Source organism: Sebastes fasciatus, chromosome 18 (assembly GCF_043250625.1).
Source record: "Sebastes fasciatus isolate fSebFas1 chromosome 18, fSebFas1.pri, whole genome shotgun sequence".
NCBI lineage: Eukaryota > Metazoa > Chordata > Actinopteri > Perciformes > Sebastidae > Sebastes > Sebastes fasciatus.
In genome coordinates, this window is record NC_133812.1 from 4,935,046 (window position 1) to 4,958,648 (window position 23,603).

General features: G+C 38.9%; 2 protein-coding genes across 18 annotated transcripts in view; one reads left to right on the forward strand and one right to left on the reverse strand.

Moving 5' to 3' along the window:
* LOC141756666 (delta(14)-sterol reductase TM7SF2-like) overlaps window positions 1–17,805 on the forward strand; it is a 63,181-nt gene extending 45,376 nt beyond the window's left edge. For 2 of the 3 annotated variants that reach the window (XR_012591505.1, XR_012591507.1), the window contains exon 15: window positions 16,809–17,805. The gene's annotated coding sequence lies outside the window, so the exon portion shown is untranslated. The remainder of the gene's footprint in view (window positions 1–16,808) is intronic. The other variant, XR_012591506.1, reaches the window with a different exon arrangement.
* Window positions 1–23,148, reverse strand: part of LOC141756664 (NACHT, LRR and PYD domains-containing protein 3-like) — a 41,209-nt gene extending 18,061 nt beyond the window's left edge. For 3 of the 15 annotated variants that reach the window (XM_074616573.1, XM_074616570.1, XM_074616585.1), the window contains exons 1-7: window positions 16,639–16,888; window positions 16,027–16,201; window positions 14,910–15,145; window positions 11,202–13,500; window positions 9,076–9,252; window positions 3,449–3,622; window positions 2,382–2,555 (exon numbers count right to left, since the gene is read on the reverse strand). In XM_074616573.1, the coding sequence (XP_074472674.1) occupies window positions 2,382–2,555; window positions 3,449–3,622; window positions 9,076–9,252; window positions 11,202–13,500; window positions 14,910–15,145; window positions 16,027–16,201; window positions 16,639–16,888 (3,485 nt within the window). Of the gene's footprint in view, window positions 1–2,381; window positions 2,556–3,448; window positions 3,623–9,075; window positions 9,253–11,201; window positions 13,501–14,909; window positions 15,146–16,026; window positions 16,202–16,638; window positions 16,889–22,896 lie in introns of those variants that run through there. The other 12 variants (XM_074616580.1, XM_074616574.1, XM_074616577.1 and 9 more) reach the window with 11 other exon arrangements.
* Between the last annotated feature and the right edge of the window lie 455 nt (window positions 23,149–23,603).

Below are 23,603 nucleotides of genomic sequence, written 5' to 3' on the forward strand. Positions count from 1 at the left end.
CAAGCTTTGCACACCTGGATTTGGGGAGTTTCTGCCATTCTTCTCTGCAGATCCTCTCAAGCTCTGTCAGGTTGGATGGGGACCGTCGGTGGACAGACATTTTCAGGTCTCTCCAGAGATGTTCGATTGGGTTCAAGTCAGGGCTCTGGCTGGGCCACTCAAGGACATTCACAGAGTTCTCCCTAAGCCACTCCTGAGTTGTCTTGGCTGTGTGCTTAGGGTCATTGTCCTGTTGGAAGGTGAACCTTCGGCCCAGTCTGAGGTCCTGACCGCTCTGGAGCAGGTTTTCATTAAGAATATCTCTGTACTTTGCTCCGTTCAGCTTTCCCTTGATCCTGACTAGTCTCCCAGTTCCTGCCGCTGAAAAACACCCCCAAAGCATGATGCTGCCACCACCATGCTTCACCGTTGGGATGGTATTGGGCAGGTGATGAGCTTAGAATTGAGGCCAAACGGTTCAATCTTGGTTTCATCAGACCAGACAATCTTGTTTCTCACAGTCCGAGTGTCCTTTGGGTGCCTTTTTGCAAACTCAAAGCAGGCTTTCATGTCCATCTGGCCACTCTGCCATTAAGCCCAGATCGGTGTAGTGTTGCAGTGATGGTTGTCCTACTAGAAGTTTCTCCCATCTCCAAACAGGATCCCCAGAGTGACTATTGGGTTCTTGTTCACCTCCCTTACCTAGGCCCTTCTCCCCCGATTGCTCAGTTTGGCCGGGCGGCCAGCTCTAGTGAGAGTCCTGGTTGTTCCAAACTTCTTCCATTTAAGAATTATGGAGGCCACAGTGCTCTTGGAAACCTTCAATGCTGCAGAATTTTTTTGTAGCCTTCCCCAGATCTGTGCCTCAACAGAATCCTGTCTCTGAGCTCTTCAGGCAGTTCCTTCGACCTCATGGCTTGGTTTTTGCTCTGATATGCATTATCAGCTGTGAGACCTTATATAAACAAGTGTGTGCCTTTCTAAATCATGTCCAATCAATTGAATTTACCACAGGTGGACTCCAGTCAAGTTGGAGAAACATCTCAAAGATGATCGAGGGAAATAGGAGGCACCTGAGCTAAATTTCAAGTGTCATAGCAAAGGGTCTGAATACTTATGTCAATGTGATATTTCAGTTTTTCCTTTTTAATAAATTTGCAAAAATTTCTAAAATTCTGTTTCCACTTTGTCATTGCGGTGTAGATTGATGAGGAAAAAAAGTAATTTTAGCGATTTTAGCATAGGGCTGCAACATAACAAAATGTGAAAAAAGTGAAGGGGTCTGAATACTTTCTGAAGGCACTGTATATATATATATATATATTTATATTTTTTTTTTAACTTATGTTTTATTGATATATAAAACAAAGCACAAACAAAGTTGTTCTTCCAGCAAAATTCTTTCCACACCCTGGAGCTGGTGGTAGTTTGTTGAATGTTACAAATATTATACCAGTCTTCTTCAGTTAGTTGCATTTTGCTTTCTTTTACCCATTTATCTCTAACATACAGTGTGGTGATTCCTCTCCTCTTCACTAGCCCTTGATACAGCATTGATATCACTCTACCTGTGATGTTCTTGTATGCTTTACACAGTGTCCCAATCACTCTACTTGGCTCGTGGGGGAAATCTGGCTTTATTTCTTTCTCAAAGAAGTCTCTGACCTGCAGATATCTAAACAAATCTTGGTTCTCCCAGTGAAATTCCTCCTTCAATTCTTGAAAACCTTTCATTTTGCCCCTGTCGATAATTGTGCTTATTGCTGTAATGCCCTTGTTTGCCAATACCACAAATCTGTTATCGAGGATCCCGGGTTTGAATTTGGAGTCATAAGCTTTGATCTCCCCCTCCAATTTGTATTTTCTGACCCCTGTATGCCAGGTTCCCAGAGTAAACTTAGTGATTGAGTCAAGCATTTTCTCATTTTCCTTAAACATATCCCTATTTGCAATGATGCTTTGGACATGGCTTCCCTCCGTTGTTAGTTCAATTTCTTTCCATCTTGCACTAAATCTCGTATCGCACCAATACACCAGTGGTCGAAGCTGTGCAGCATAATAATATTCTAGGAGGTTCCGTAGCGCCATCCCTCCTTTGTCCTTGTGAATTTGTAGAGTAGTATACTTTATCCTTGGCTCCCCTCTGCCCCCCAAATGAACCTTGAGATTTTTTATCCCATTCCACAAACTGTAGCTGAGAAATTTCTCATATAATTTATTTTAACATGAGGGAAGTCCGGTGTTGTGATATATTAAGGTTTTAAATTTGTAGCTCAACATTGCTCTGCCTGTCAATGGACTAAACCACTGAAGAAGAAATCAGCCTTATGTCTGCAGTTTAGTGTCACCACAACTTTCACATCATGTTAATCTCAGTACACAAGTAAAAAATGGTGTCTGACCTCAGAGTCTCCAGTCTACAGTGTGGATTCTCCAGAAAACCACACAGCAACTTCACTCCTGAATCCTTCAGGTTGTTTCCACTCAGATCCAGCTCTCTCAGATGGGAGGGGTTGGACTTCAGAGCTGAGGCCAGAGAAGCACAGCTGATCTCTGACAAACTGCAGCTCCTCAATCTGAATAAAGAATAAATGATGTAAGTTTAGAAGACAACGTTCCTGCTTGAAATCATTCAATGTTTAATAATGTGTTCAGAGCTGAAGAAGGTTTAGAACGTAGAAGTTTAGAAAATGTAAACTCCAAACACCTGAAGCCAACAGGATGCAGGTTAAAAACTGTAAAATACAAACAGTGAAACAGAGCTCTCATTAATATGAATGACAACGTGCTGCTACTTCAATAAAGACGTAGTGACTTCACCTCTTAAACTCTGACAGCTCCACCAGTGGATCCATCTATACAAACTCATGTTGAGCAGCCAAACACAAATAAAAACCACAGAAACTGATTCAAGATTCAACTCAAGATCTCAAAGTTTCTAAAGATGTCAAATATATCAGGATGGATTTGGGGGAAATGTTAAAAAAAGACATCTACAAAATATATATTTTAGGAATAGTGGAGTCATAAAATCAAAGCATCTTCAGTTTAAACTCTTCAGTCAGTAAAAGCATCATATAGCTTCATAACATTTATAGAAAAAACCAAATAGTGAATATATTTGTTATTGTCTGATAGCTGAAATAGAGATTATTTATTTATTCTTCATATTTATGTATTTTTTTAATAATTTATTTTAACATGATTAAAGTCAGGTGTTGTGATATATTAAGGTTTTAAATGTGTAGCTCAATATTGCTCTGCCACTGTCAGTGGACTAAACCACTGAAGAAGAAAATGGACTTTAGCATTAATATACTCAGTGTGGATCAGTATAATATCAGCCTTATGTCTGCAGTTTAGTGTCACCTCAGAGTCTCCAGTCTCCACGGGAGTAACACACTGACAGTTGAGTGTTTAGTGCAATACTGCTGGAACCAGCATGGACCGACTCTGACCCTCTACTGACCTCAGAGACTCCAGTCTACAGTGTGGACTCTCCACAAGATCAGACAGCAGCTTCACTCCTGAATCCTGCAGCTCGTTGTACCTCAGATCCAGCTCTCTCAGATGGGAGGGGTTGGACTTCAGAGCTGAGACCAGAGAAGCACAGCTGATCTCTGACAAACTGCAGCACCACAATCTGAATAAAGAATGAATGATGAAGATAAAAATCACTTTACAATACAATCAGATGTGTTCAGGTTTTAAATGTGTAGCTCAACATTACTATGTCCTAATCAATGAACTTTTCCCTAAAATGAGTAGAGTGACTTTGTCATTGTGTTATTGTGGATCATCATAATGTCAGCCTTCTACAGACATCATCCAGATGTCACCACATCATTTATACATCTGTTCATGTCAACACACATTAATAACATGCTGCTGATCTCAGTCAAGTCTGGAATTAGAGGATCAATATTAAATCAGACTTGTTGGACTTCATGACTTCATTTATTACATGGCCTTCTTCTCACTGTATCTGGTAGCTTAGCAGATTTATGTCATTTACAGGAAAGGTCCACATTTGTTCAAGTGTGTCTATAAACATCTCACATGTCATATGTACATTAAAAGAGTTATTGGTGGCAGTAATCATTCCTCCTGTGAAGTGGTCCCTTCATAACACAACTACACTGTAAGAAATGACTTCATAAGTTCAACTGAAACTAATATGAAGATTCAGCAGTCTGAGTCCAACAAATCAATTGAGTGTTTACCAAACTTCCCTCTTTGAGTTACTAATCCTCCTGCAGCTCAACAAAGAAACTGTCAAACACAACATACTGACTGGATTCATACTAAGGCTGAGCAATATATCCATATTATATCGATATCGTGATATGAGACGAGATATCGTCTTAGACTTTGGATATCCTAATATCTAGGCCTGTCAAAGTTAATTGTTTTAACTGCACAAATTTCTTTAACAGATGAACGCAATCGATCTACCGGACGTTGTAGCGGGATCAGTTTTAAAGCTAGATTGAAGATACGAGTATCATATGAATCTAGAAAACCTAAAGAATCCATTGGTACCAACCATGTCATACTAGCTTGTCAGGAAGGAGGTTAAATAACGCTCCAAACTTACGCTAAATTTTGGCGAGGAAAAACTGTCATTTTCAAAGGGGTCCCTTGACCTCTGACCTCCAGATAAGTGAATGTAAATGGGTTCCATGTGTTAAGTGCTTGGTTACCTACTGCGCATGTGTTAAGTGTTTTACTTTCAGTTTTGTTAATGTGCTGGCTGTAGCCGCAGTTGTTGATGTCGAGCTCAAGTTTGAGTAAAGTCTGAATATGCAAAGTTGACGTTGGAATTATTGAACTAACATTGGTAGCAGAGGATGTCCGCTGGCAATTACAAAGTTCCGCCACCGTTTGACAAGAAGAAGTCATACGAAAGTTGGAAAAATGAGGTAGAAATCTGGAGGCTCGTTACCGACCTGGAAAAGAAGAAGCAGGCTTTGGCAGTTGCCTTGTCGCTAAAGGGAAGAGCGAGGAACAGTGCACTGGAAATCGCCGCAGAAGATTTGAACAAAGATGACGGAATAACTACACTTCTCACAAAATTGGATTCTGTGTTTTTGAAAGAGGAAAAGGATCGCCAGTACGAAGCCTACACGGCATTTGACCGCGTCACAAGAGAAAATGCCGTCTCTATGGTTGATTACATTGTCGATTTTGAACGGCGACACAACAGAATAAGTATATTTAAAATGGAGCTTCCAGATGCTGTGTTGGCTTTCAAGCTACTAGATACTGCTGGACTTGATGTTAAAGACAAACAGTTGGCGCTTACCGCATGTCCAAGCTTGAACTGACATCTTCAGGACATTATTGTATGAACATAAGAGATGTGAGTAACACAGATGAAAACAAGATCCTAACTGAGGATCACAATCTTACTGATAAGCCATCAGCTTAAGAGGGTACTAACATGAATACCTGGCTAGCCCAGCACAACGCAGCATTACATGCTGCAAGAAGAGCATTTACAGAAGCTGAATGCTCTGAGAGGATCCGAAGAGCGCTTTGTAAACAACTGCGGTCCATTGATGACCGATACGAGACAGGCGACAAAGTCTACTACAAACGGATGGATTGTACAGAATAGAAAGGTCCAGGTGTGGTCATCGGCCAAGATGACCACATGGTGATGGTGTGGTGATATTTGTGAGGCATGGGGGCACCTATGTTCACGTACATCACTCCAGGCTTCGAAAGATAGATGGCTCACAAGCAGTGCCAGGAGAAATGGACAATCAGCTGGAGGTGACTGAAAATCATATCGCCTCACCAGAATCTGGGCCAAATGAGAATAACTATGACACTGAAAATGAAAGTGAGGAAGAGATGCCTACAAATGATGAATCTCTTGATGCTAAAGATAACAGTGAGCCCCCTCACACACCAATACAGCCTGAAGGGGGGAATCATGGTCAATCTGAAGCCTCACAGACACTCAATCACGACATGTGAAGGAATTAGGCTGAAAATTGGACAGTTAGTTACATACACAGATAGTGGAAGTGGCCAAGCACACACTGCGAATATCCTCAGCCGCGCAGGAAAAGCCACTGGAACATACAAAAACTGGTACAACTTGCAGTACACTGAGCCTGAAGAAATTTCTGGCACAACAGGGTCAGTTGACTTAGGACAAGTAGAAGATCTTCAGGTGCTTCCATCTGAGCATGCCCAGTTATGCGCTGACTGCCATGAAGATGACATACTTATTGTGAATGATGATGCCTTCATGTCTGCCAAACATGCTGAACTCAGCAACTGGAAAAAGAATGATGTGTTTGAAGAGGTGACAGATGAAGGCCAGAAATGTATCTCTACGAGGTGGGTGTGCACATTCAAGGAGAAACCTGATGGTGTTGTACCTAAGGCTAGATTAGTTGCAAGGGCCTTTGAAGAAATTCACACTCAGTAGCGCCCAAAAGACTCACTTACATGCGCCTCAGAGTCTCTGAAAAAGATCATGGCTCTAATATGTAAAAAGAAAGGCAGCTGAACTCCATGGACATTAAACCAGCCTTTTTACAGGGTAAAGAGTTAACCCGTAATGTCTATATCCGTCTTCCTCAAGAAGATCAGAGTACAGGAACTCTATGGAAGTTGAAGAAGTGTGTTTATGGATTAGCAGATGCTTTTTTGTATTGGTACAACAGAGTGAAAGACACCATGCAGCAGTTAGGAGCTACTGTGTCACAAGTTGATCCAGCAGTGTTCTACTGGCTGAATGACTCCTGCCATGTGATGGGAGTTCTTGCCTGTCATGTGGATGATTTCATCTGGGGTGGTTCAGAAATGTTCTCTACAACAGTCATCCCTCACTTGAAAGCTACTTTCCAAGTTGGATGTGAAGAACACAATAGCTTCAGCTACATTGGAATGGAGGTTCACTTATTGGAGGATGAGATACAGGTGCAACAAAGTATGTACATAAAGAATCTGCAACCCATTCCTGTGGACCTCACCAGAGCCACACAGCGAGAGGCTCCTCTAACAGACAATGAAACTGACATGCTAAAGTCAAAGGTTGGCCAAATATTGTGGGTAGCAAGACAGAGTAGACCCGACATAATGTGTGACATATCCATCTTGGCATCCAGTACAAAGCATGCTACTGTTCAGACTCTGCAATGTGCAAACAAACTTATCAGCAGTTTCAAGTAGCTCATCCACTCAGGGACTATCCAGCAGATCATGTGGTCAGCTACCAAGGAGCAGCTTGTTGACTGCTTGACTAAGAAGGGGACATCAGCACTCGTTCTGCTGAGGGCTCTCAGTGAAGGTGTATGCCGACTTAAAGGCTAAATGGACTATACAACAGAAAACCTTTCTATCCTCAAACTGTAGTTGTTAAAGTTGCAGCTTTAAACCTGTGTATATGTTGATGGTTTTAAATAACAGTAATGTTTGTTTTTTGAGACTGTTTTTCTTTAAAGAAAAAGGGGAGATTGTTAAGTGCTTGGTTACCTACTGCGCATGGGTTAAGTGTCTTACTTTCGGTTTTGTTAATGTGCTGGCTGTAGCCGCAGTTGTTGACATAGAGATCAAGTTTGAGTAAAGTCTGAATATGCAAAGTTGTCGTTGGAATTATTGAACTAACACTATGGGTACCCAAGAGTCTTCTCTTTACAGACATGCCCACTTTATGATAATCACATGCAGTTTCGGGCAAGTCATAGTCAAGTCAGCACACTGACACACTGACAGCTGTTGTTGCCTGTTGGGCTGCAGTTTGCCATGTTATTATTTGAGCATATTTTTGATGCTAAATGCAGTACCTGTGAGGGTTTCTAGACAATATCTGTCATTGTTTTGTGTTGTTAATTGATTTACATTGATAAATATATACATAATTTGCATAAAGCAGCACATTTGCCCACTCCCATGTTGATAAGAGTATTAAATACTTGACAAATCTCCCTTTAAGGTTCATTTTGAACAGATAAAACAAATGTGTGATTAAATATTTTAATTGATTGACAGCCCTAGTAATATCGTGATATGGCATAAGTGTCGTATTTCCCGGTTTTTAAAAGCTACATTACAGTAAAGTGATGTAATTTTCTGAACTTACCAGACTGTTCCAGCTGTTCTATTATTTGTCATTTACACTTAGTCATGAGATCCACGTTACTGATGATTATTTATCAGAAATCTCATTGTGTAAATATTGGTCAAACAATGGTCAACCCTACAATATTGATATCAAAGTATTTGGTCAAACATATTGTGATATTTGATTTTGTCCAAGTCACCCAGCCCTAATACATCTAAATCAGACTGCTGTAGCCTCTGATTAGTTTAAGATCAACGTTACAGGTAATATTACACAGAACAAGACTGTGGATTTAGTCCTCATCTCTTAACACTCAGGTTATACGGGGATGGCTTTACAGACAGAAGGAACGATGACAGACATCAATAACTCTTTGAATGTACATATGAACATGTGAGTATTTTATTCAGAAAGACTTGAAAAAAACATGAACCTGCAAAGATGTTTCTGATGCAGAATATTTATTTGGTTCTTATAATCTAAATGTCTGTGGCTTTAAATAATTAGACAATGCTGACATGAAAACAGAGCACAGTTAGATCTGCTTTCAAAAAGAACGTGGGAATAACTTGGAACCATAGAAACCTCTAATTTGATGGGGTCGTTCATAATCATCACTTATGTGCCTTTAAGTTGGTGCAATACGTGTTCGTTGAAGAGTGCTGCACCTTTAGACATGTTCAAATAGAGCGCTACAGGAATGAGTCCTAAAACCCAGAAATGAGTTAGCAGTTTTAAGCACTTCCTGTTCCATCGTCTGGAGGTCAATGGGTTTTTTGAATGGGTTTTTAGTTTTTAGATGCCTGAAATAAGGTCTGTGGTTAAAGGTCCAGAGTGTAGGATCTGGCGGTGTCTAGCGGTGAGGTTAGGAGATTGCGACCAACTGAAGCCTCTCCAGTGTGCCAAGTGTGTTGGAGAGCTACGTTAAAGTCCCTCTCTAGAGCCATCTGGAGCAGAGCCAGTGCAGAGAGAGTGTGTGTACAAACTACATAAGCTACAGTCAGTGAACTGACCTCAGAGTCTCCAGTCTACAGTTTGGACTCTCCAGACCAGCAGAGAGCAGCTTCACTCCTGAATCCTGCAGGAAGTAGTTTCTACTCAGGTCCAGCTCTCTCAGATGGGAGGGGTTGGACTTCAGAGCTAAGGCCACAACTTCACAGTGAGTATCTGAGAGTCCACAGTGAGAAAGTCTGTCATGACACAAAAAAGACAAAATGTTATTATGAAAGAGGAGTTTATATTTACTTCATGCATTTGATGACTAAACAGTTTGATATATACTTCTTTGATTAACATTTGCTCCTCACATCAGTGGTTCAGCTAATCTTATCTCACTGTTTGACATGAAACAATAATTCTCATCACTCTCTCTCAAACCTGCAGACTTTTAATATTTGTTTTTCTTTAATCTTGCAGATGAAGAGAGAGAACATGTAGTTACATTGAGGCTTCCATAATGTCCAGTCAATCAGTGTGATCTGATCCATAATGTCCAGTCTGTCAGTGTGATCTGATCCCAGGTCTGTCTGCACAAAGTTAGCATGAGGCCTTCTTGATTAGGAAAGTATTTTTAAAACTCAGTGAATAAGTAATAATAATATAGTTGATAAAGACCTCTCTTTGCTAGCTACCTGCTGCTGTCAGGTTCACGTCCATACATGGGAAAATTCAGTGATTGCTGCCAGACGGTAGAGAAATGAAACAAATGGTGTAATAATATTAGACCTGTACATAATTAAACATTCATATAACTAGATATTTTGATGACTGCATGGCGTTTTGTCATTAACACTCTTTTCTGAGCATTCAGCTCACTATTCAGCATTATTCAGCTCACAAACACAATTAACGAACCAATAAGGTTGCAATATGTTCAAAATAATGTCATCAGAAAGATGTTATCAGTGTATCAGCATTAAAAACATAACATTGATCTTTGGTGTGAATAAGATCTCTGAATAAAAAGTCTGAATTCTACCATTCTGCGGTTATACTGTATATTCATCAGACTGCTGTTATTGGTGGAAGCTGTGTATTTCCTGCTACTACTCTTCTCTACACCAACAAGAGAGAGAAACATCACAGTTTCCTTCTGTGAGTAACAGAATAAAAGGAAAGACTTGAAAAACAAGATGATGGAACACAACCTGAATTCATGAGCAATAAAATGCACCATTGCTCGATTCAACACACTCAGGGGTTTTACAACGACTATCTTTGTCTTGTATGACCAGTAGTTCATGGTGGCTAATGCTAGAGTTGGGTTGATTTTTGGTTTTGCCGGTCTGTTCCGGTGTACGAGCTTGAACCGATTTGATTTTATGCTAACCGGCAGAACCAACATTTGTCATAGTGACACGTTCTGGCTAAATTAAAAAGTATCCTACATTAACGTAGGATACTTTTTAATTTAGCCAGAACGTGTCACTATGACAAATGTTGGTTCAAACCTGTGCCGACAGAGTCACAGTGCTAAATCCAGCCTGTATTGCATTACTAATAAGCAATATGACAACGTGATTAACATAATATTATGATGTTATGTTGGTTAATAAACAAGAAGAGGTTTGTTTACGAGGAAGTTCATGTGTTTTTTTGGGTGGCGAGACGAGACATGGCAGAGCTGATCTCAAAGAAAACTAAAACTGCGGCAACATTTTGGATTTGAAGCCAATGAAAGAGATGAGCCCAAAAACACACAAGACAAGTTGTAATGTGGTGCAGCTTCTTCTTCTTCTTTAATGTTTATTGGCAGTTGGCAAACCAGCTTAGAGGTGCATTACTGCCACCAAGTAGACTGAAGTTACTGCACTCTCATTCATGGGCTTTCGGTGTAACGGTGTAAGGCATCATCCAAAAAGATAAATAAGAAAAAACTGTAAAACGTAACAATTATTCAAAATAAATAGAATAAGTGTTCATTAACTTGACAGCTAGAAACACAACCTACTGAAACATTTTTTCCTCAACATTTGAAACAGCTCAAGAACATCTGTGACAAAATACAACGGACATATTTATGTAATAAACACGTGGAACACTTATAAGAATATTATATTTTAAGAATAATTTATAGTGTGTATATTTGAAGAACTACTAATCTACACTGATTTATAAAGTTAATCACATCTGGACTTACTTAGCTTTTCTGCAGTTCCTCACAGCTGGAATCAGTCTCTGTCGTCCCTCCTGTGTTGTGTTGTACTTCTTCAGGTCCAACTCATCCAGAACCTCCTCTGACATCTGCAGCATGTAGGCCAGAGCTGAGCAGTGGATCAAAGAGAGGTTCTTCTCTGATCTGCTCTCTGACTTCAGGAACTCTTGGATCTCCTGATGTACCGAGTGGTCGTTCATCTCCGTCAGACAGTGGAAGATGTTGATGCTTCTGTCAGGAGAGGTTCCATCTTTGTTCATCTCCTTCAGGTTGTTGATGATTCTTTGGATGATTTCTGGACTGTTGTTTGTCCGACCCAGCAGACCTCCCAAGAGTTGCTGGTTGGACTCCAGAAAGAGGCCATGAAGGAAGCGAACAAACAGGTCCAAGTGGCCATTTTTACTTTCAAGGGATTTCTCCATGGCTCTCTTCAGGAAGACATCCAGAGATGGGTAATTGTCATTGTTGCTTTCATCACCCTCCTCATCATCATCCATCAAACCATCATAGCCCCCCTCCTCATCATCATTGAGATATTTTTCAATCTCATCCCTATCATCCTCCTCCTCCTCATCATCCATCTCCTCATCATCATCCATCAAACCATCATAGCCCCCCTCCTCATCATCATTGAGATATTTTTCAATCTCATCCCTATCATCCTCCTCCTCCTCATCATCATCCATCTCCTCATCATCATCCATCAAACCATCATAGCCCCCCTCCTCATCATCATTGAGATATTTTTCAATCTCATCCCTATCATCCTCCTCATCATCATCCATCTCCTCATCATCATCCATCAAACCATCATAGCCCCCCTCCTCATCATCATTGAGATATTTTTCAATCTCATCCCTATCATCCTCCTCCTCATCATCATCCTCATCCTCATCAGCCGTCTGCTCATCATCAGCCGTCTGCTCATCATCAGCCGTCTTCTTATCATCAGCCGTCTGCTCATCATTATCTTCTCTCATGAAGGCCTTCAGTACCTCTGTGTTCCTGTCTGTGTAACAGTGGACCATGTAGACTGCAGCCAGAAACTCCTGAATGCTCAGGTGAACAAAGCAGTAGACTGTTTTCTGGAAGATCACACACTCTCTTTTGAAGATCTCTGTACAAACTCCTGAGTACACCGAGGCCTCTGTGACATCAAGACCACACCGCTCCAGGTCTTCTTGGTAGAACATGATGTTTCCTTTCTCCAGCTGTTCAAACGCCAGCCTCCCCAGCTTCAGAAGAACTTCCCTGTCAGCCTTCGTCAGCTCCTGTGGACTCGTCTCATGTCCCTCACCATACTTCTGCTTCTTCCTCTTTGTCTGAACCAACAGGAAGTGTGAGTACATGTCAGTCAGGGTCTTGGGCAGCTCTCCTCTCTGGTCCGTAGTCAACATGTGGTCCAGAACTGTAGCAGTGATCCAGCAGAAGACTGGGATTAGACACATGATGTGGAGGATCCTGGATTTCTTGATGTGTGAGATGATTCTGCTGGACAGCTCTTCATCACTGACTCTCCTCCTGAAGTACTCCTCCTTCTGGGCGTCAGTGAAGCCTCGTACTTCTGTTACCCTGTCAACACATGCAGGAGGGATCTGATTGGCTGCTGCAGGCCGGGAAGTTATCCAGACGAGAGCTGAGGGAAGCAGATTCCCCCGGATGAGGTTTGTCAACAGCATGTTGACTGATGACTTCCGGGTGACATCAGACACAACCTCGTTGTTGTGGAAATCCAGTGAAAGTCTGCTTTCATCCAGGCCGTCAAAGATGAACAGAACTTTACAGTCAGCGTGCTTCTCTGCTGTGACCTTCTGTAATGTTGGATGGAAAACATGGAGCAGCATGAGAAGACTGTACTGCTCATCTCTGATCAAGTTCAGCTCCCTGAACGAAAGCAGAACCACCAGACTGACATCTTGGTTTTCCAAGCCCTCTGCCCAGTCCAGAGTGAACTTCTGCACTGAGAAGGTTTTTCCAACGCCAGCGACGCCGTTCGTCAGAACGACTCTGATGTGTCCCTGTTGGTCAGGTAAGGCTTTAAAGATGTCGTGGCACTTGATTGGAGCGTCATGGAGGGTCTTCTTCTTGGAAGCTAGCTCAAGCTGCCTCACCTCATGTTGGGTATTAACCTCTTCACTCTGTCCCTCTATGATGTAGAGCTCAGTGTAGATCCTGTTGAGGAGGGTTCCACTTCCTGTTTCATCAGCTCCTTCAGTCACACGTTCACATCTCCTCCTCAGACTGATCTTATGTTCATCTATAACCTCCTGCAGACCACTATCTGCTGAAAGAGAGACAAGTTTGAAATAAAACACAGAAACGTATTACTTTCATTGCCAATATGAAAATAATCAATATAAGAACATATAAAGAAGTAAAGGTTATAAAGTCATCATCCCTTTTTGAAGTCAAAACTAACGTCAACGTGATTTTTACATTTATTGTTTATAGTTTATATTATATTAAGAGAAGCATCAGAAATGCTCCTTTATCTCTCAGTCGGTTTACAAACAAAAGTCGGGTTTCAAACCAAAAGTTCCTGGGACTTTTTAGTCCTACTACTTTTAAGGAACTAAAAGGGTCCTTCAGCCCACTGTTGTCTACGTTTCCACTACGGTCTTAAGACCTGCAAGATTCAGGAAATTAGTCCGCTGACGTATGAAAAAGCAACATGACAAGTAATGAGGGTTGTTGGTGGTCGCAGCGGTAAACACACTCTGCGGCCTGCTGTTCAGTGTGTCCGCCCGTTTCATCTAAAAAACGTGCTGGAAAAAAAATAAACATTATGTTTTATCTCACTGTTACGACATTTACAGGTGCATATATTTACTGGTGCACGTCGGATGTAATGAATGAAATACAGAGGAAGAAAATTAAACTAAGAGCTTCCATCTCCACAGTAAATCATGTTGAGTATTTTGAGGGTTGCCGTTGAGGGGAACCAGGAACATGCAAATGAGCTAAACCTGTTTTTCAACAGGTTTGACCACCCAACCCTGTCCTCCGGAGCTCAGCTGAGCTGAGCTCATGAGGACAGCCTGGGTCCCCACTCACCAGCACTAGTACCCCCCTCCACACCTCTACTCCCCCCTCCCCCAACACCAGTGCCCCCTTCCACACCTCCCCTTCCCCCTCTCCACACATGCAGCAGAAAGACGCATCTTTGCCCAGTGGGTTGAATATTTCTTTCAAAATATTTAATATCATGTGACTGTCTCTGTGGTCTCTCAGTGAACAGTTGTAGAGATGTCTTTACAGGCGAAGCTGCTTGGTCAGTCTTCCCTCGAAGGCGTCCATGTTGAAATGAAAGGCGCTGTCAGCGCATAGTTACAAAAATTCAGAGGTGCACGACAGAGCACCGCGACAACTTGCGGAGCCTTTTTTTTGCGCCAAAAATTGAGCTTTTGATAGTAAAGGTTGCTGACCCCTGGGTTAATGCCAAGACAGGGGGGGCTATCATAAAACCAAAGGGATCAGATTATCTCTCAAAGGAGAACACAGGACAGGTGATACAGAGCACATATGAATGCTGGAGCAGAAAAAACATGCAGTTAAATTTCAGGTGGACTTAAAATGTAATGATATTTATAATAATCTTAAATGGTCGTGCTGTATGACACAACATATGTCACTCTATTAAAACAACAAATAGTGTTTTCAGACATGGAGACATCATCAGACATATAGTCCTACTTTGTACAGTGCTGGTCTGACCGGCTGTCCGCAGTCCAGCTCTTGTTCTGGATCTTTCTCCACAATGGGGACAGGAGTAGTCTCCTGATGAAGCAGACTGGTCCCAGTATGAGGTGATGCACTGTCTGCAGAACCTGTGTCCACAGCTGATAAAGACTGGATCCTTCAGGACATTCTGACACAAAGCACAGCAGGACAGCTGCTCCTCCACAGAAACATCACTCGTCTTCCTCTTCCTGTGAAGACATGTCTTGATAACTAAAATGCTTTGTTGATTGGCCGACACTGTCTCAAAGCTCAGATGGTAACAGGGAACAGTTAAAGTGTTGGTACTTTTCTGTTTGAACTCAGCATTCAGTCTGTGATGACAGTGATCCTTTATTTCAACTCTCCTGCTTTCATAAACACTAATGAGCTGAACTTTACTTTCTGGCTGTCTCATTAACCTCTTAACAATCCGACGGCCGCTATTCTGTCTTTCAGAGGTTGTAGCGGCTCAGTTTTAAAGCTAGAGTGAAGATATTGGTATCATATGAAACTAGAAAACCTAAGGAATCGATTGTTACCAACCATGTCATGCTAGCTTGTCGAGAAGAACGCTCTGATAGGCCTTATTTTAAAATTAAGTTTTTAAAGTTGAAAAACGCACTAATAGCTGAATCCAGAGTTATTTCCCTTCCTCCGTTCATGTGAATGAGACCCAGACCGAGGCTGGAGCGCAAGCCGTGACGTTGGGACCCCGTAACTGAGTCATGTGACCGAGCGGACGCTACTCCACCAAGATCCGGGTACTTTTCCAGATGGAAGTCGAGCCATTTAGGCTTCATGCTCCAATGAGCAACTCTCATAGGAATGACCGGCGCCCCGCCTCCAACACTGGATCCAGTTCTTTTAATACATCCATGGCGTTAACCAAAAAAAACAGGAAGTAAAACTAGATGGAGGAGGCTGGGGGGGGCTTTAATTCACTTTGTGTCACAAAAAGCTTCTTCAACTTCAGTTAGCAAATACATTTTAGTAGAAATTTTTAAATAGAATCACAAAATCAACAGAAAACAGTATTGGTGGAGGAAAGTGAAAATGAGTCCTATAAATTAGTTAGTAGCAGTTCTCTTACTTTGACTCTGAGGGTCCAGGTTCATTACTGAAGGTCAGAGGATCATCTTTAGACCGATCACTCTTCATAGACAGACAGTCAGAGACTGGAGACTCTGCTCTGTCCTCCTCTTCCTCCACACAATCACTCATCTTCTGATCTGAAGTCAGTCTGAGAGGTGAAACAGGAACACTGACTGAACATGTACAGGAAACAAGTTTGTACAAGAGTCACAGGCAAGACTGAGAGAACAGAACAGCGCACACACACACACACACACACACACACACACACACACACACACACACACACACACACACACACACACACACACACACACACACACACACACACACACACACACACACACACACACACACACACACACACACACACACACACACACACACACACACACACACACACACACACACACACACACACACACACACACACACACACACACACACACACACGGATGTTACGAGAACCGGTAGTCGATGCCAAAATTCTAAAAACGTGACGGTACTCTTTTTCCACAGTAGCAACGGTACCGTACGATGCAGTCCACAGGGACAAAACTGACTCAGAGACTTCAACAGTGAAATAATAAAATGTTGGATTAACACTCACCCTGCTTCAGTCTACAGTTTTCCTCCTTCTGCTTCTTCAACTCAAAATGGTGTCTGGAGCTGACTGAACTAAACACTTCCACTTTCAGAATTTCCTCCCCGTTCTCATGAGCTTGGATCAGATGATCAGTGTGGCTCCTGATGCTTTTTCTATTTAAATAACCTGCACAGTGGAACGAGGACTCGTGTTCTTTCTCAGGACCCAGAACTTTGTCACAAAGTTGAATTAGAAAAGTTTTGTCTTTAATCATTTTGTTGTATCTTTTGATATAGATATCTAGTTTTGAATTGAGTGTTAAATAATTTTGGAAGTTTCAAGAAAAATGCACTAATGTGTTGAGGCATATTTTATTTTCTGATATTATCAGTCCCAAAGTGTATTTGATTTGGCTTTTCTACCTCAGGTTCACTCACTCTGCAGTGCTCATTGTGCCCTCTGGGAGGCAGTGTGTGTAATTATGAGCATGATGTCACTGCTGAAGAAAGGAAACTTAGTTTTTCATTCCAGCAATAGCATTAGTATCTGTTGTGAACACGTGGCACTCTTCCACATCACACATGTCATATCTAACCCCGACCCTTCCTAACTACTTTTATTTCCTGCATTTTTATGGTGCTGATGAAACCATCTGGACTTTGTTCTGCTAGATTCTGGAGCATATTCTCTATTATGAACTGGTTGTTAATTTCCCACCACTGCCACATGAATTTGGTTTGAACCTATTTAAGCTTTAACTTGCAGGTCATATGACAATGACCATTTTAATGAAGTGTATACTGTGACAACATGGAGAGCGGTTGACTGTGTTAGCATTTACAAACTGCATTTGTGAGCCCAAAAAAGTGTTTCTTGCGCCAGTGCAGCTGTAGATGAGTTCATAAGTAGCAACTAGACTAGGTAGCATTTGTTATGCTGTGCTGACTGAATACCATGTAAATATTGGTTGTTTTTGTTTTTTTAATCCTGTTATTTTCACTAAAAGAGGTGACAGTAGCGATAATAGTAATCTTTCTCATTAGATATTTAATATGGATTTTCTTTGCTTTGGATTTTTTAAGTTAACTATGTAATTTTGACCACTGTAGTTATGTTTACACCTAGATCTGCCATGTTTCTGGACAATACTTCAAAATGTATTAAAACAAATGATCTGTAACACTCAGAAAACATGTTTGATACTAGAGACGCCACCCTCCTGTATGCCCCAGGACAAATAATGGTGATATACATTATTTCCCTTTTCTGTGGACTTTGTTCATTTGTAGGCTTGTTGACAGGATCTGTGGTAAACAGTGCTACAACACACTGTCCATTTTCTCTCCGTGTGGAGGAATTTTATTATTAGATAAGTTAATAACACATTCACTATGCCTTTAAAGTGTCTATGTAAAGGTCCAATATTGAAAAGCAAATGTAATGTGGGTTATGACCAGCAGAACTCTGCCTAAAAGTCATTTGTTCTTTGTTAAGAAGCAGTTTCTAAATACAAATGTTAGATTTGACTAATGTTAAGTATTGAGTCTGCTCGCCTCATCTTTCTTTTCATTAGGGTGTCGAAAAAAGTATGTTGAAAAAGTCTTAAAGCCATAATATAACATGTCGAAAAAGTCAAAATATAGTATGTTGAAAAAAAAGTCATAGTATAGTATGTCAAAAAAATATAAAAGTCATAGTATAGCATGTCGAAAAAGTCATAGTATAGTATATATATAATATATATATATTTTTTTTCGACATACTATACTATGAATTCTTTTCGACATACTATACTATGACTTTTTTGTATTTTTTCAACATACTATATGACTTTTTCGACATGCTATACAATGACTTTTTGTCGAAAAAAAGTAATCTTATAGTATGTCGAAAAAAAAGTAATTGTATAGTATATCGAAAAATAAAAAGTCAGGTGCTGTTATGCAAAACAGATTTCAGACCTGTCTGACAATAAAGTATTATTGTATTATTGTAGTATAGTATGTGCAAAAAAAGTCATCTCGAAAAGTCAATGTATAAAATGTCATAAAAAGTCACTGTATAGTATTCCATCAAGAAGTCATAATATATCATGAAGTATGTCATAAAAAGTTATAGTATAGGTCATAAAAAAGTATGTAATGAAAGGCATAGTACGTCATAAAACAGTCATAAAATATTATGTCATAAAAGCTACAGTATGTCATTTAAAAGTCATAGTACAGTATGTCATGAAAATTATAGTATAGTATGTCATAAAACAGTCATAAAATATTATGTCATAAAAGCTATAGTATAGTATGTCATAAAAAATCATAATATAGTACATCATTGAAAAGTCATAGTACAGTATGCCATTAAAAGTCATAAATCAGTTATAATTTAGTTTGTCATAAAAAAGTCATAGCGTAATGTGTCACAAAGAAGTTATAGTATAGTATGTCATAACAAAGTCAAAGTATAATATATCATCAAGAAGTCACAGTATGTAATAAAACATTCATAGTATCATATGTCAGAAAAAAGTCATAGTATAATGTGTCATTAAGATGTCGTAGTATAGTATGTCATTAAGAAGTCATATTATAGTATGTCATAAATAAATCCCAGCATAGTATCTCACAAAACAGTCATAGGATAGCATGTAAAAAAAGACCTAGTATAGTACGTCTTCAAAGTTATAGTATAATATGTCATAAATAATCATAGTATAGTATGTCATAAAAGTCATAGTTTACTATGACATAAAAAAGTTATAGTATACTATGTCATAAACAAGGCAAAAGTGAGCATGGCTCACATAACCCCGCTCACTGCTTGACCCCTGCTAAAGTAGGTCTACGGTTTTGCCCTTTTGGAAAAATTTCTGAAATCTTGGGCACCCCGGACTTCTAACCCCCAAAAGGCACAACTAGACCACACTGTCAACCATCATACCAAATTTGAAGTTCCTAAGTTAAATAGTTTCCGAGTTCTTCTCCGGAAACCAAAGTGTGACACGCGAAAGGACGACAGGACGGAAGGACGGACACACGGAGCGCTATATACCCCCGACTACGTTGTTGCGGGGGTATAATTAGCATTTTTGTAATCGACTCAGTCAGGAGGAAGACATAAAAGACAGTCACCACAATAAAGGCATTTCATATGAAACTAGAAAAACATAAGGAATCTATTGGTACCAACCATGTCATGGTAGCGGGAAGGAGGCTTAATAACACTCCAAATTTGGGATTAATTTTAGCGAGGAAAATCTGTCATGGCCATTTTCAAAAGGGGTCTCTTGACCTCTGACCTCAAGATATGTGAATGAAAATGGGTTCTATGGGTACCCACGAGTCTCCCCTTAAAAGACATGCCCACTTTATGATAATCACATGCAGTTTTTTTCATGCAGTATAAATGATTTATTTTCGCCTATTCTAAAATGGTGTGTTTGAATATTTCTGCATTCTGGGGTCCCTAAACGGTCCTGAATTAATGCTGAGACTCTTGTGGATCCAATGAGCCCAACTGTATTCATGTGTGATGATGTTAGTCCCCATAGTAGCCATTTCATTGTAGTGAGACCATTTTTTTAAAACTTGACCTCACTGTATAAAATGACCTTGTGGTGACCTCTAGGATAATCACAGCCTCATGAAACTTTACAGCCACAAACTAGAGACCTAGAGCATTCAGAGGATGGATGGCTTTCCTAGCTACATTGACAATAAGGGGTTTCTGAGCAGCCTGATGTGCTCCTGTCCAAAATGATTCAGTTACAGTTCAACCCAAACCTCATTCATTGGTACAATTCATTTCTTACAAACAGAATATAGCGAGTAAAAGTAAATGACACTCTCTCTTCCTCAATCAGGACTAATGTTGGAGCACCTCAAGGATGCATTAGTTCACCTGTGTTATTTACTTTGTACACTGCTGATTGCACCATCAGTGTGCCCAACCAATTTCTTTTAAAGTGCTCTGATGATTCCACCTTAATTTCCCTGCTGACTGACAGCGATGACCTCAGTTTGCATCAGTGTAATGTCGACTGGCTAATTGAATACTGCACATACACATTCATGACCATAGAAATAAAGTAAAAATAAGAATAATTCTATATCTATATTCATGACAAACCACTTTCCTCTGGTTTCCCTCAAAAAGAAAATACCACCCGAACAAACAAAGACCATTTCAATGTTATTAAATGAGCGACATGTCAAATATGAGCTTGTGACGAGGCTCTGACTGCAGGCCGGAAACAGTCAGGCTTCTTCACCATCTGATAAACTCAGATTATTGTGTTGGTGCTCTCTGAACAACATCAGTACATTAGATCAAAACGGGATCAACTTTGAACTGATGAAGATATATTTTAATGAAAGCTTCAACAGTCTAATGAAGCTAACTCTGCTCTCCACTTAGAGGAAGCGGCCATGTTGGTTTACACCTGAACGTGCTGAACGCTCTGACGTGATGACGTCAACTCCTAATAATTCCACTGTCTCCATGGTGATAAAAAAAATCACTTTTTTTAAAAAAATTAGCCAAGTTGCCATTTTGTTAGTTAAAATGATCCTCAAACACAAATATCAGTGTTTTATAATCTCTACATGATAGTTAAACTAAAATAACGGTGTTTTATAATCATTATATGATAGTTAAACTAAAATAACAGTGTTTTATAATCACTACATGATAGTTAAACTAAAATAACAGTGTTTTATAATCACTACATGATAGTTAAACTAAAATAACAGTGTTTTATAATCTCTATATGATAGTTAAACTAAAATAACAGTGTTTTATAATCACTACATGATAGTTAAACACTAAATAACAATGTTTTATAATCATTATATGATAGTTAAACTAAAATAACAGTGTTTTATAATCACTACATGATAGTTAAACTAAAATAAGTGTTTTATAATCATTATATGATAGTTAAACTAAAATAACAGTGTTTTATAATCTCTATATGATAGTTAAACACTAAATAACAATGTTTTATAATCATTATATGATAGTTAAACTAAAATAACAGTGTTTTATAATCATTATATGATAGTTAAACTAAAATAAGTGTTTTATAATCATTATATGATAGTTAAACTAAAATAACAGTGTTTTATAATCTCTATATGATAGTTAAACTAAAATAAGTGTTTTATAATCTCTACATGATAGTTAAACTAAAATAACAGTGTTTTATAATCATTATATGATAGTTAAACTAAAATAAGTGTTTTATAATCATTATATGATAGTTAAACTAAAATAACAGTGTTTTATAATCTCTATATGATAGTTAAACACTAAATAACAATGTTTTATAATCATTATATGATAGTTAAACTAAAATAACAGTGTTTTATAATCTCTACATGAAAGTTAAACTAAAATAACAGTGTTTTATAATCATTATATGATAGTTAAACTAAAATAAGTGTTTTATAATCATTATATGATAGTTAAACTAAAATAACAGTGTTTTATAATCTCTATATGATAGTTAAACACTAAATAACAATGTTTTATAATCATTATATGATAGTTAAACTAAAATAACAGTGTTTTATAATCACTACATGATAGTTAAACTAAAATAACAGTGTTTTATAATCATTATATGATAGTTAAACTAAAATAAGTGTTTTATAATCATTATATGATAGTTAAACTAAAATAACAGTGTTTTATAATCTCTATATGATAGTTAAACACTAAATAACAATGTTTTATAATCATTATATGATAGTTAAACACTAAATAACAATGTTTTATAATCATTATATGACAGTTAAACTAAAATAAGTGTTTTATAATCATTATATGATAGTTAAACTAAAATAAGTGTTTTATAATCATTATATGATAGTTAAACTAAAATAACAGTGTTTTATAATCATTATATGATAGTTAAACTAAAATAACAGTGTTTTATAATCTCTACATGATAGTTAAACTAAAATAACAGTGTTTTATAATCATTATATGATAGTTAAACTAAAATAACAGTGTTTTATAATCATTATATGATAGTTAAACTAAAATATCAGTGTTTTATAATCTCTATATGATAGTTAAAACATTCTGGAGCTGTGGCGGGAAACTCAACAGATCCAAACATGAAATAATGATTTAACAGAGGAAACGTCGTTTAGGCGGCTTTTTTTACGTTTAAACTCAATAAACTACATTCATGTTGTACTGGAAACACGTTAAAGGGTTTTAGAGACATTAAATAATGACTTTAGAGGAATAAAATCGTACATTTAGTTGTTTTCTTACCTTCGTTGTTGTTGTCTGACACACCTGCAGCTCCAGTCAGCAGAAACCTCCTCACGTCCTCCTCCTTAGAGACCTCGGCCGGCTGGAAGACATCTGTCCACTTGTCCTCTCCTCCAGGAACTTAATGTAACTCTCCACTAGTCCTCAGTAATGTAACTCTCCACTAGTTCTCAGTAATGTAACTCTCCACTAGTCCTCAGTAATCCACGAGGTTCATGTTACCAACAGTTCAGCTTCCAGTGTTCAGGTTTAGAGCAGCATCTGTCAACTCGAGTTAAACTCAGATGTAAAAGAGGAGACTGGAGTGATTGACGGCTCCTCCTCCTCCTCCTCCTCTTCTTCTTCTTCTTCTTCTTCTTCTTCTTCTTCTTCTTCTTCTTCTTCTTCTTCTTCTTCTTCTTCTGTGTTTATTGGCGGTTGGCAAACCATCTTAGAGGTGCATTACCGCCATCATCTGGACTGGAGTGTGGAACAGAAGATTGTGCAGAAACAAAATAGAACTAAAAAAAAAAAAAAAAAAAAATTAAATAAATAAATAAAAAAAAATAAAAAAAATGATAATGAAAACTCTAGATTCTTTTAACTAAATCAGTTTTTCTCAAAAACTGAATAATTTCACTGTATATATTATCTGCTTTATTCCCCAATAGACCTGACACTGAAAAGTCGTGATGTTTTGCCTTCCTTAATGTCTGAAAAAGGTGATT